Below are 12,665 nucleotides of genomic sequence, written 5' to 3' on the forward strand. Positions count from 1 at the left end.
AAATGGCAGTGATGAGGTACCACATGAAGGCATGACTTGCAAATTGATTGCATGTCGTGTTCTATTTCATGACTTACAATCAAGACGCTTTGAGCGACAAAACGATACCCCTTATAGCATTGTAAATCATAGTTCATTTCCTTCACCTCGAGTCGAAGCAAGAAATTTTCAAGGTGCTGATATCTTTGTTGTGACTAGACTGACATGGTATCAGGAGCAGTTAATTGATGTTGGATGCGATTGAATCATGCAGACGAAAATGGACATACCCTTTTGAATAAATTTTTCTTCTCGAGTCTCATACCAGAGCTTTCTTGCCTCTTTCTTTGTAACCTAACATGTACAAAGCATTGGCATTTTCTTACACAAAGTAAACTGAGCCTGACCAGCTTCTCTTATTCGCTGCATTCTCGCCCTTCCATCATCCTGATCTTTTCCTCGCTTGACACCCTTGGGCCAATGCGAGTTGCATGCTGCGATATCATCAATTGTTTGGAAGGAACCAAGCGATAAGTGGAACAAAGCGCTCAGGTGCTATGCAGGCTGCAATGCATCGCCGGCATTCCAACCATATGGATAAGTTTGCCAACTTTGCGCTGCTCATATTACTTGCAGCAAAAGTCAACCATTCCAGATGATAAGGACAATGTATGAGACTTGCGCAGAAGAATGTGCAAACACTTCCACACGACGGTGAGTGTGCACGATTCCACATACACAAGAGAAGCATCTACCAATTTCTTGTCTAAACACTCTTTTGATGAATGAGCATCGACTTCTCTAACATGTACATCAGGTCATGCAGGCTCATGGAGAAATGATGATGTTGTTAGCAACAACTTGGCTTTGTTTTATTGAAGTACGTTGAAAACATCACCTAGGCCGCTACATATTCCCATGTCCGCTTTGCAACAGTTCTAAACCACGTATCACCATAAAGTTGTACATCATTCGACTAGTCCGATAACATCTTCATGTAGAGTCTCAGGTTTAAGCACAACGCGGTTTGGAGCGATACTGTGACTTGTTTGCCTGGTATGATTACATGTGACATGCTCTCTTACACAATTGAAGAGTATTGTAGAAAATTCAGTCAAGCGGTGCACAGTTCAGCCTTGCTTTCTTGCTATTCATCAAACATAGTGTATCAAACAGATGTCATCGTGTGGATCGACGCAAAATAAAGATGAACTCGAAGTTCTGTCTGAAAAATGACCCTTTGCAAGTACTGATGGATCGAGAGCAAGTTCTTGATGCTGTATCATTGAGAAGTAAAATGACAGTCATAAGCCAGTGCTATACGACTCGTATCCATCAGCTTGAAATATGAACCACTGAGTTTCATTCCATGAATCATCTTTCCTCCCGCATTCAAACTGAGAAACTCAGTGCTTGTCAACTCATGGGCATGGTTTCAGAGTTTGAATTTCCAGCAAGTTGAGGAAGGACAAGGCAGACAGAAGCGTCAAAGAAAGTTGAGGGTCATCAGGGAAGGTCTGACGAGAGTCTGAGACTCATGGACAGGGAAGGATAGGGATGCGCAAGTGCGGAGGGCAGGGAGATGGGGAGGGAGACCCCCTCTGCTAAATGTATTTTAAAAGGTACCCATTACAGTACCAGACCAAGACCTGTACCCCCCACCCCCCTGTCGCGTCCGTTGGGTTCGAATATTTGAAATACTACCACGCCTACCCATCAGGTTCTGGTACAAATCATTACTCCACTATACAAGGGCCTAAGTGATCCTATGCAAAGGCAATAGGAACAACTGTTTACTTATCTAAGCTCTCAATTACCCCCGGTTGCCGTTGAACGTGCAGCGCTGGAAATGGATTTTCAAACCTTCCAATCCTTCGATTTTTTACTCACACACAATTTTGTACTGGAAAATGCCTGGATCTGGTACAAATCCCAATTGTCAGCAAGTTCCTTGACCCGACAACGCTATGGGCAGTGCTACCTGCCGGGCAGACTCAGAGTGTTTGTGATAACTTGATCGCTGCCGGTTGCCAGGAAAGTTGCCACAGTGTACTACGGTACCCGACCGGAAAACTTTCACGATTGTCAGAACAATCCGACGCGTCCTGAGGCGGGCCCGTATACAGCGGTATAAGTTTTTCAATTATTTTTGTTAACTTATATCTCGTCAAATTTTGCCTAGCTAAGAAACCTAGGGAGGCCACCACCCCACCCCCACCTTCTCACCAAATCCATATAAAATATACCTGACAACCACCCTCTTCTTAACTCACACACCGCAGCCCGCAACTCGCAGCACACCCTCCCTCCCCCCCCCCCCCCCAGCTGAAAACCACCAACCACCCTCCCTCCTCTTCTCCATTCCATTTCATCATGCAGAGCAGTGATCCTCCCTCCTCCCCACAAGATCAACACAGTGACTTGTCCCTCCAAAAAACATTGATCATCACCAAGGAAGAGCTCCAAAGAAAGCACGATCGAATTTGTGAATCGGACGACGACGATGACAGACCTGTACGCCCGAAGAAAAAGCAGAAAGCATCAAGCTCGGAGTCAGATGACTATGAAGAACAAACAACAAGCAATGCTGCCAATGCCTCCAATCCTGTGTGTTCGATTGATACCTCAACTGCAAGCGGTCCTTTAGCAAACTCGAACGTTACTCAAGTTGCTGAAAGAGGGCCTGTCCATCCACTCGACCAAGCACGGAACGCGGGGGAAATCAACAAGATCTTGAAGGATATGAACATGCCCGGGAACAAGGGCAAGATCGGGAAGGGGGGTATCAACTCCATCATCCGAGCGATGCAAAGGAACGATGTACAGTTGACTTCAGATACCAGGCTGCGTGCCTTGACGCTGCTGGCAAACTTGACCGCCAACAACATGAAATACAGGGATGCAGCAGCAGGAGGCATCTCTGCGATCCTGGCAGCAATGCAGACCTGCTCTCAAAACGGGGAAGTGCAGAGGGAAGGGTGCAAGGCGATTGCGAACCTTGCTCTCAGTGATAACCTCTGGACATTGATGGGGTGGCAGACAGGGTGCATCAAGACTATTGTGAAAGCCATCAAGGCTTATTCACAGAGAATGGAGGTCTTCACGCAGGCATGCAGGGCTCTGGCGAACTTGGCTGACTCCAACGAGCATGGTAGAATCGAGGTCAGGGAGGAAGGGGGCATCGACGCAATCATCAAAACAATGGAGGAGCAGCTGGAGGGCGAGAACAACGGGGAAGTACCTGAGCACGCATGCAGGGCGCTGAGGTGCTTGGCTTTCAACAACGCCGATAACCAGGTCAAGATCAGGGAGGAAGGGGGCATCAAGGCGATCGTGGGGGTGTTGAAGAAGCACTCCAATTATAAACAGGTATGTGAACAGGCGTGCGGAGCGCTGGGGCATTTGGCTGCAAACAATGACAACGCGGTCAAGATCAGGGAGGAAGGGGGCATCAAGGCGATTGTGGAGGCGATGCATGAGAACCCAGGCCATGAGGAGGTATATCAGGAGGCATGCAGGGCACTGGGGTACTTGGCTGCAAACAACGATGACAACAGGAACAAGATCAGGGAGGAAGGGGGCATCAAGGCGATCGTGGGGGCGATGGAGCGGCACAAAAGAAGAAAGGAAGTACAGGAGCAGGCGTGCTGGGCGCTGGGGTGCTTGGGTACACAAAACGATGACAACAGGAACAAGATCAGGGAGGAAGGGGGCATCAGGGCGATCGTGGGGGCGATGGAGCGGCACAAGGGGAGCAAGGAAGTACAGGAGCAGGCGTGCTTGGTGCTGGGGTGCTTGGGTACACAAAACGATGACAACAGGAACAAGATCAGGGAGGAAGGGGGCATCAGGGCGATCGTGGGGGCGATGAAGCGACACAAGAGGAGCAAGGAAGTACAGGAGCAGGCGTGCAGGGCTCTGGGGTGCTTGGGTACACACAACACGGCAAACAAGGTCAAGATCAGGGAGGAAGGGGGCATCGAGGCGATCGTGGGGGCGATGGAGGGGCACAAGGGGAGCAAGGAAGTACAGGAGCAGGCGTGCTTGGCGATGGGAAATTTGGCTGCAAACAGTACAGAAAACGAAGTCAAGATCAGGGAGGAAGGAGGCATCAAGGCGATCGTGGGGGCGATGGAAGGGCACAAGGGCAGCAAGGAAGTACAGCAGCAGGCGTGCTGGGCGATGGGGCACCTGGCAACCAACAACGATGACAACAGGAACAAGATCAGGAAGGAAGGGGGGATCAAGGCGATCGTGGGGGCGATGGAGGGGCACAAGGGGAGCAAGGAAGTACAGCAGCAGGCGTGCAGGGCGCTTGCAATCTTGGCTGCAAACAACACGGCAAACAAGGTCAAGATCAGGGAGGAAGGAGGCATCAGGGCGATCGTGGGGGCGATGGAGGGGCACAAGGGGAGCAAGGAAGTACAGCAGTGGGCGTGCTGGGCACTTAGTAACTTGGCTGCAAGAAACGATGACAACAGGAACGAGATCAGGGAGGAAGGGGGCATCAAGGCGATTGTGGAGGCGATTGTGGAGGCGACATGGGAAGCAATGGCAGCAAGGAAGTACAGCAGCAGGCGTGCTGGGCGATGGGGCACCTGGCAACCAACAACGATGACAACAGGAACAAGATCAGGGAGGAAGGGGGCATCAAGGCGATCGTGGGGGCGATGGAGGGGCACAAGGGGAGCAAGGAAGTACAGGAGCAGGCGTGCAGGGCGCTTGCAATCTTGGCTGCAAACAACACGGCAAACAAGGTCAAGATCGGTGGAGGAAGGGGGCATCAAGGCGATCGTGGGGGCGATGGAGGGGCACAAAGGCAGCAAGGAAGTACAGCAGCACGCTTGCAGGGCGCTGGGAAACTTGGCTGCACACAACGCCGATAACCAGGTCAAGATCAGGGAGGAAGGGGGCATCAGGGCGATCGTGGGGGCGATGGAGGGGCACAAGGGGAGCAAGGAAGTACAGGAGCAGGCGTGCTTGGCTCTGGGGTACTTGGTTGCACACAACGCCGATAACGCCTTCAAGATCAGGGAGGAAGGGGGCATCGAGGCTATCGTGGGGGCGATGAAGCGACACAAGGGGAGCAAGGAAGTACAGCAATGGGCGTGCTGGGCGCTGGGGCATTTGGCAACCAACAACGAAGACAACAGGAACAAGATCAGGGAGGAAGGAGGCATCAGGGCGATCGTGGGGGCGATGGAGGGGCACAAGGGGAGCAAGGAAGTACAGGAGCAGGCGTGCTGGGCGCTGAAGCACTCGGCTGCACACAACGCCGATAACACGATCAACATCAGGGAGGAAGGGGGCATCAGGGCGATCGTGGGGGCGATGGAGGGGCACAAAGGCAGCAAGGAAGTACAGGAGCAGGCGTGCTTGGTGCTGGGGCACCTGGCAACCAACAACGATGACAACAGGGTCAAGATCAGGAGGAAGGAGGCATCAGGCGATCGTGGGGGCGATGGAGGGGCACAAGGGGAGCAAGGAAGTACAGGAGCAGGCGTGCTGGGCGCTGGGGCACCTGGCAACCAGCAATGCCGATAACCAGGTCAAGATCAGGGAGGAAGGACGCATCAGGGCGATCGTGGGGGCGATGGAGGGGCACAAGGGGAGCAAGGAAGTACAGGAGCAGGCGTGCTGGGCGATGGGGCACCTGGCAACCAGCATTGCCGATAACCAGGTCAAGATCAGGGAGGAAGGGGGGATCAAGGCGATCGTGGGGGCGATGGAGGGGCACAAAGGCAGCAAGGAAGTACAGCAGCAGGCGTGCTGGGCGCTGGGAATCTTGCCTGGAAACAATGCGGAGAACGAGGTCAAGATCAGGGAGGAAGGGGGGATCAACGCGATCGTGGGGGCGATGGAGGGGCACAAGGGGAGCAAAGGAAGTACAGCAATGGGCGTGCTTGGCGCTTAGTATCTTGGCTGCACACAAAGATGACAACAGGAACAAGATCAGGGAGGAAGGGGGCATCAAGGCGATTGTGGGGGCGATGGAGGGGCACAAGGGGAGCAAGGAAGTACAGGAGCAGGCGTGCTTGGCGCTTAGTACCTTGGCTGCACACAACGATGACAACAGGAACAAGATCAGGGAGGAAGGAGGCATCAGGGCGATCGTGGAAGCGATGAAGCGACACAAGGGGAGCAAGGAAGTACAGCAATGGGCGTGCTTGGCGCTTGCAATCTTGGCTGCAAACAACGAAGACAACAGGAACAAGATCAGGGAGGAAGGGGGCATCGAGGCGATCGTGGGGGCGATGGAGGGGTACTCGTGGGCTCCAGGTGTTCTGGAGAAGGCTTTTGAATCTTTGTTGACACTGGCTTCCACTTCAAGGAACAGGGTAGTTGTTGTTGTTGTTGGTTATTCATTCACACTTTTCTGCAGGACTACATGCGACAGAAGCGCGTGAGATCCTGTGTATCTTTTTTCATGGATGAGTTTCTGCAGAATGCTACCATCCAGGATAAAGGGAAGAGATTACTTGCCTTGTTGTTACTAGATTTTTGATTTTGTGGAATGAGACACATGCAACATACTCATGCATGCAATTTCTGCAATAAAACAATCAATGTGTGTTCAATGCAGTTTTGGTACCGAGGCTGCACAACTGTCGCAGATCGGACCTTGTCTTCCTGTGATCCCTCGATGTTTTCAGAAGTTGGATTCTTTTGGAGTCAAGGAGGGTTCGGTTGGAAGAAATTTGATTGTTTGGAAAGGATGGGCATAAGAGAGATTGAGAAGCCGGGCCATCGTGCTCTTCCACTCGTTGTCGATATCGGATAGCTCTTTCCTGGTGCGGTCTATCAGGTCTGATCCTGGGGATTTTGAGGGGGGGAGATGAGCGCGTGGTACTTGTTGACGGTTTCTACGGACAGCCTCAGGCGGCGCAAGAACTCATTTCAGCTGAGCTCAGTTCAGCTCAGCTCAGCTGAGAAGTATGAGGAGGAAGTGTTGGGGGTCGAGATTTCCTGCATGAGGGTAGAGAGCTGCTTGTTCTTGAGCTTGATAAGGGAGCGGGCGGAATGGATTCAGTTGTTTCGTGTTATACTCTGGGAAGACAACCTTCCAGAGGGATCTCTTCTTGAGGATTCGGTTCATCAAGGACACTCACGCCGCAGTCAGGGTTAGCTAGCACGGATCATCTGGTGCCTACTGTTGCTCCTGTCGCGGGTGAGGGTGAAGTAGATGCAGTCGAACAGGCTGAATCTCTTGTCTGGAACAGGCCATTGATTGACCAAGTTCAGGAACAGCTCTCCCACGAATGCTTGTGAATCGGACCAGAGTCCCGGGCCTTGGCCGGCGTCGCCATCCTGGGTGATGACTCGTGTCGGACTCCCGGAGTCCGTCCGACATGGCAGTTGTGACTCAGAACTTGAAGCCCACTCCACACTGTCACATCAAGTTGATCGGACACTGATTCGCCGCGATTCGCGGCGCCGGGACTATGACTGCGGGCCTGCGCCGGCCCGGTTCAACGGTTCAACGGTTAGTCACTTTAAGTTAGCGGCCCAATGTTCTCAGTCACTGTCGGTGGGGCCACGGAACAAGCCGCCGCCCGGCAGAGCCCCGGCAGTCGCCGAGCCTCGGAGGGCAGGCGCTGGGAGGCCTCCTCGGGGCTACTACGGCCTTCAACGGCTCCCGGGCCCAGGCTGCTAGCCTCCTGGCTAGCCGGCCTCCGGGCCGCGGGCCCGGCCCGGCCGGCGAATCGGATCATCACCCGGCCTTGTGCTAGTACTGAGGGGTAGGGGTGTTCCTCCGGGCTTCAAAGTACCCGTCCTGCCGCCGTTTCGAGCATCATGATTTTTGCTCCTACCCCTATTTCCCTATGGAAACGTCAGTATAAGGACTAGGTGGGGTGGTAGCTGCTCCAAAAAAGGGATGGAAAAAAAAAGTCGAGGCACCAGAAATAGATCCTCCCCCGACCCACCCTACCCCATCCGGGATAGACTGTTGATTCAGTTTGAACCCTCGTGAGATCACTGATTCGATCTCTGAATAAGGGAGGGGGTGGGGATCAATGATCACCCCTCTTTTGACACTGATCCATCAGTAAGAAATATTGGTGGGTGGTCTGTTGTATAGGGTGATTTCCAACGAAAGAGAGGATATCGGGGTAGGGGGTGAGGGGTGGGGGAGAGGGGTGGGGGTATATATACAGGAAGCAGAAATTGACGCAGTAAGCGCCATGTACGTATGGAGGAATATGAGAAGATGATCTGTTGCATGCTGGAATGGAAATGGGGATCTAACGACCAGGAGGGCTTGGAATCATGATGCTTGAATGTCTTCATTGTGTCGGATCACAGAGAATTGTCACGTCTTGTGTTGATGGAGATGCACTTGGGAAAGGACATGGTTTTCTGCGCAGTTTTCCTCTTTGAACGCTCACTACTGTTCCCTCCACCCTGATCTTGTCAATGAGATTTTGTTGCGTTGATACATATCGTTATGTACTCACATTCGTATCCCGCATTCTCACCAGCTTTTGGCAGAATGTTCTCCGTCCTCGAGTCTGTTGCTTTTGACACCGGCTATGCTGGCTCCAGCGGCATTCAGCCCCAGTCCTGGGTGAATGGCAACGGAACCTCCTACATCTACTTCGGATCCGGAGAGTTCGATGGCCAGGGCTCTGGACACGACTACTACGGCACCGTAAGTTGCTTGTTCATGCGCACTGCGAGTCTCACCTTGTTTGCAGCTCTACATGCCCTCCACCGGCTACGTCAACAACTGCGATGGAGGCCGCTCCCACACCTACTGCGACTACCGCCAGCAGTAAGATGCTCAGTAAAAGCCTTTAAGACAATTTAATCCAGACTGCTTCTCTTGTCTTCTCCGCACACTGATCATCCGAAAGCGCTGTGGTGCCATTAGTCACATGATTGACCTGACGTTAATCTCTCAACTATGTGTTCATCACTTTCATGGAGTGTCTCAGTCAACCGTGGTTGTGTGCATATGTTCCCTGTATACCACTGTGCGCTTGCTGCAAAGAATACATTCATCCTGTTCATCACAGGAATGATGCGCAACAAACATGATGGGAGCAGGTTGGTGTCAGTAGTTTTTATTGTAGCACAAGAGACAGAGCACAGGCTGCTGTCATACAGTTCAGGTCAGAACCACTTCACGAGTTCACTCTAGTTTCACACGAGGTAAGCACTGTTAGCGTTAGAAGTACAGGAGAAAAAGCAGCTTTTTCAAGTCTTGCGCGCGATCTCGGAGAGGCCGATGATGAGGCCGAAGTCGTCCTCTGCTTTCAGGTCCTGCAGGCCCGCGCGATGATCCTTCCCGCCAAACCTGCGCGGCAGAACATGTGAGATGGTGGCGGCTGAGGAGAAGGAAGGGGATGATGATGATGATGATGATGATGATGATGATGATGACGACGACGATCACGACGACGACGACGACGGTGATGGTCATGAAGGTGGTGGTGGTGGCGATTATGATGATGAGGAGGAGTAGGATAGAGAAGCTCACGAGGAGTCGTCGACCAAGCAGCTGTAGTCCTCGAGCATGTTGGTGTATGCTAGCGAGTTGAAGCCGGCGATCGGCGAGGCAGGTGCCTCCCTCCCGTCCTGTGGAGGCACTTTAGATCGCTGATTCCTCCTCTGCTCCCTCAATATTCCTTCGGTCCCTCCAGCTCTTTCCTGTCCTCCTCTGGTCCCTCCAGCTCTTTCCTGTCCTCCTCTTTCTCCTCTACACCTACACCTCTTTGTCTGCTCTACCACCCCTCATCCACCAGTCGATCCCCTTGCCCCGCTCCTCGTTCTTTCCCTCCTCCTCACCTCAGCGTCGTCAGGGGAGGGTGAGGGATACTCGTGCAGCAGCGGGAGCCTGCTCACCCTCTCATGGGCAGAGGTCGTCCTGCTCGTGTGTGTCTCCTTCCCAAAACACTTGAGCATCTTCGTCTCTCCTCCTCCTCCTCCTCCTCCTCCTCCTCCTTCCCCTCCTCGTCCACGTCCTCGTCCTCCTCTCCCTATCCTCCTCCGCTCCCCCTCCTTCACTCACATAATGATCATCCAGGACAAAGTCAGCCGCGCAGTTGTCCTTGCCAGAGCCATCGAAGTTCTCGTCCTCGTTGGGCTCGTGCGGCGTGCCCTCGTCCTCGTGCTCCAGCGCCAGCAGCGAGTCGTAGGCATGCAGCGCCTGCTCCTCCCCCACCGTGGGCTGCACGGAGAAGGTCAGCACGAGATGGCGACGACAAGCAGCAGACCAGATCCATCGGGTCCTTGTTGAAGTTGGAGGAGGTCGAGGAAGAGCCCGCGGCCTCTGCGTGGGAGTAGTGGCGGGCGAGCAGCTTGGCTGATGGTGAGCCTCGCCGGGCGGAAAGGTGAAGCTCGGGTGCCTTTGAGCAGTTTTCAAGAGAGGAGGGAGCAAAAGAAAAGAGAGAAGCAGGAAAGGGAAGCCACGAGGGGTCCGAGGAGGAGGAGGAGGAGGAGGAGGAGGGGACAAGCGCACGAAACAGAACAAAGCAACAAGAGGAGGAAGGGAGAGGGGAAAGATAAGGACACTGAGGGGGAGCGGAGGAAGGAAGGTACCTGCCCCGGTATCTGGACGATCTTGAAGGAGACGTAGCCCTTGGCCATATCCTCTGCGATCTCTCCTGGCAACGTGAGCTCGACCTTGAGCGATTCGTCTCCTCCTCTTCTCCCGCCCTGCATCCCGTCCAGCAGGTTCGGCATCGGGATCACATGCGTGACCTCCTCTGTCTCCTCCCTGCCACCATGCGCCGCTGGCCCAGCCCGTCAGCTCCTCCTCCTCCTCCTCCTCCTGGTAATCTTTCTTCTCCTCCTACTTTTAGTGATCCTCCTCATTGATCCTCCTCCTTCCAGTAATCCTCCTCCTCCTCCTCCTCCTCTCTCACCTTTTTGCTCCGTCCTCATCTCAAGATTCTGCCTGAGTTTCTGCTGGAGGATTTTCCTCTCGAGCACACGGCCCTGCTTAGACTGCGTTTAGAAGCGAAGGGGGGAGAAAGCAAGGCAAGCCATGCAAGGACAGAGATGATGATGGAGATGATGTAGATGGTGATGGTGATGGAGATGATGATGATGATGATGATGATGATGATGATGATGATGAGGAGGAGGAGGAGGAGGAGGAGGAGGAGGAGGAGGAGGAGAAGGATGATGATGATGATGATGATGATGATGATGATGATGATGATGATGATGATGATGATGATGATGATGATGATGATGACGATGAGACCTTCGGGATTCCATTGGCATTCAGTCCTCCTGTATGGCTCATGGAAACTTCATCATGCCCTTCAGCTCCTCCCTCGTGAGTCGCTCCCATGGTCCTCGGGCTGCGTCCACACATCAGCACCTGCTGCCGGGTAGGCATCCTCCTCCCGCTCCTGCTCCTGCTGCCTCTACCGAACCACCCCTATCACTACCACCTGGTACCCCCTTGTGCTCAACCCTCGCTTCGCTTCCTGCTCCTCCTCCATCACCTCGCAGCAACTGTGCTCGAAGTAGACACGAGGTCGCTGATGTCAGAGTCTTCCGAGAGTTCAGCCTCCTGCTGCTCCTCCCCTTCAGCGAGACACAAGAGACGAAGCAAGCTCACGTCTCCCTGCTCGCTTGCGGCAGAGCGCGGGCGGTAGCTGAAAGCTTCCAGTCAGCAGAGCAACCTCCTCCTCCATCTTCCATCGCTCACGGCAAGGTTCTCCTCTCCTGCTCTAAGGCAGCTTTCTTCTCTTGAAGGTGAGCTCGCTCCTCTTGCTGCAAGACAAGTTTCATACCCCTTCCTCCTCCTCCTCCTCCTCCTCCTCCTCCTTCTCCACCTTCTCGCAAGTCGCCAGCGCTGCCTCGAGCTTGTGTAGGTGCTGCCAACAGGTTCTCAGCGGGCTGACTGTCTGCTCGTGCTTCCTTGCCTTGTCTATGGACTTAATCTTCCTGTGAGGCCACCTGCAGTTGCTGTTTCAACACAAATCGCTCTCCTTCTCCCCTTTCCCTTGCCCCTCCCACTCCAGATCCCTTCCTGCTACCATCCTTCCTCCTCCCCTTCCTCTTCCTTTGCCATCCTTTGTCCTCCTCCTCCTCTACCTGTAGATGCCATATTGACGGCAAGCCTTCTTCAGCGAAGTCACACATATGCCCAACTCCTTTGCTACAATCTTGACAGCAATCAATCAGAATCGCAGGAGGAAGGAAGGATGGGAAGGCAGCGTCAGAAGAGACGAGGAGGAAGGAAGGGGAAGGGGAGAGTACAAAGAGCCGTAAGGAGAAGAGAGGAGCGGGTCAAAGGGAAGTGAGCTGAAAGAGGGCGAGGGAGACAGGGAGGAAGAGTGGAGAGTGGGAGGGAGAGGGCGGGAGTGACAAGGAGGGAGTGACAAGGAGGGAGTGGCAGGAAGAGGGAGGAAGGAGGGAGAGGGCGAGGGGAATGGGGGGGGAACGGGAGGAGGGAAGAGCTGTTACTTTCTCTGGTAGGTGGAGGAGCTGGACCAATTCTGCATGGGATACTTCTTTCAATTCACGGTTCCCCGGCATCGTTTGCTCCTCCACCTACCACGGCGGAGATCTACGAGCAGAATCATCGTTAGCAGACGTCAATCATGGAGGGAGGAGGAGGAGGAGCAGGAGCAGGAGGACGAGACGTTCGAGGCATTTCCCAACCTTGTCTAGGCCAAAATGGTCGGCATGGTGACCATGTGTGACACGTTGATGGTCATGGACTA

The 12,665-nt window shown here is 53.6% G+C and overlaps 2 protein-coding genes across 2 annotated transcripts; one reads left to right on the top strand and one right to left on the bottom strand.

Annotated features, from left to right (window-relative positions):
* Window positions 1–8,485: 8,485 nt before the first annotated feature.
* On the top strand, window positions 8,486–8,756 carry GUITHDRAFT_151204 (hypothetical protein; the record flags this gene model as incomplete). Its single annotated transcript, XM_005837556.1, has 2 exons — window positions 8,486–8,629; window positions 8,676–8,756. Coding segments are annotated over 2 exons (225 nt in total), but the record flags the coding sequence as incomplete, so codon positions are not given.
* Window positions 8,757–9,028: 272 nt separating this feature from the next.
* On the bottom strand, window positions 9,029–12,665 carry GUITHDRAFT_151205 (hypothetical protein). The gene is made up of 15 exons (XM_005837557.1): window positions 12,604–12,665; window positions 12,406–12,508; window positions 12,034–12,104; window positions 11,862–11,895; window positions 11,772–11,813; window positions 11,645–11,709; window positions 11,555–11,591; window positions 11,439–11,509; window positions 11,192–11,291; window positions 10,848–10,920; window positions 10,522–10,715; window positions 10,197–10,328; window positions 9,992–10,150; window positions 9,461–9,558; window positions 9,029–9,277 (listed from the first exon to the last, which is right to left on the bottom strand). The coding sequence occupies exons 2-15, from the start codon at window positions 12,475–12,477 to the stop codon at window positions 9,178–9,180; spliced, it is 1,248 nt and encodes a 415-aa protein (XP_005837614.1). The 5' UTR covers window positions 12,478–12,508; window positions 12,604–12,665; the 3' UTR covers window positions 9,029–9,177.

This window comes from Guillardia theta (genome assembly GCF_000315625.1).
Source record: "Guillardia theta CCMP2712 unplaced genomic scaffold GUITHscaffold_14, whole genome shotgun sequence".
NCBI lineage: Eukaryota > Cryptophyceae > Pyrenomonadales > Geminigeraceae > Guillardia > Guillardia theta.

Bases quoted from the DNA above. Each gene is read 5' to 3' on its own strand.
- GUITHDRAFT_151205 (XM_005837557.1), bottom strand. From the start codon at position 12,477: ATGCCGGGGAACCGTGAATTGAAAGAAGTATCCCATGCAGAATTGGTC. The intron at 11,510-11,554 runs GTGAGCTTGCTT...GGGGAGGAGCAG, and splicing joins CCGCAAGCGAGCAGGGAGAC to CAGGAGGCTGAACTCTCGGA. The intron at 9,559-9,991 runs GTGAGTGAAGGA...GTGCCTCCACAG, and splicing joins TTGTCCTGGATGATCATTAT to GACGGGAGGGAGGCACCTGC.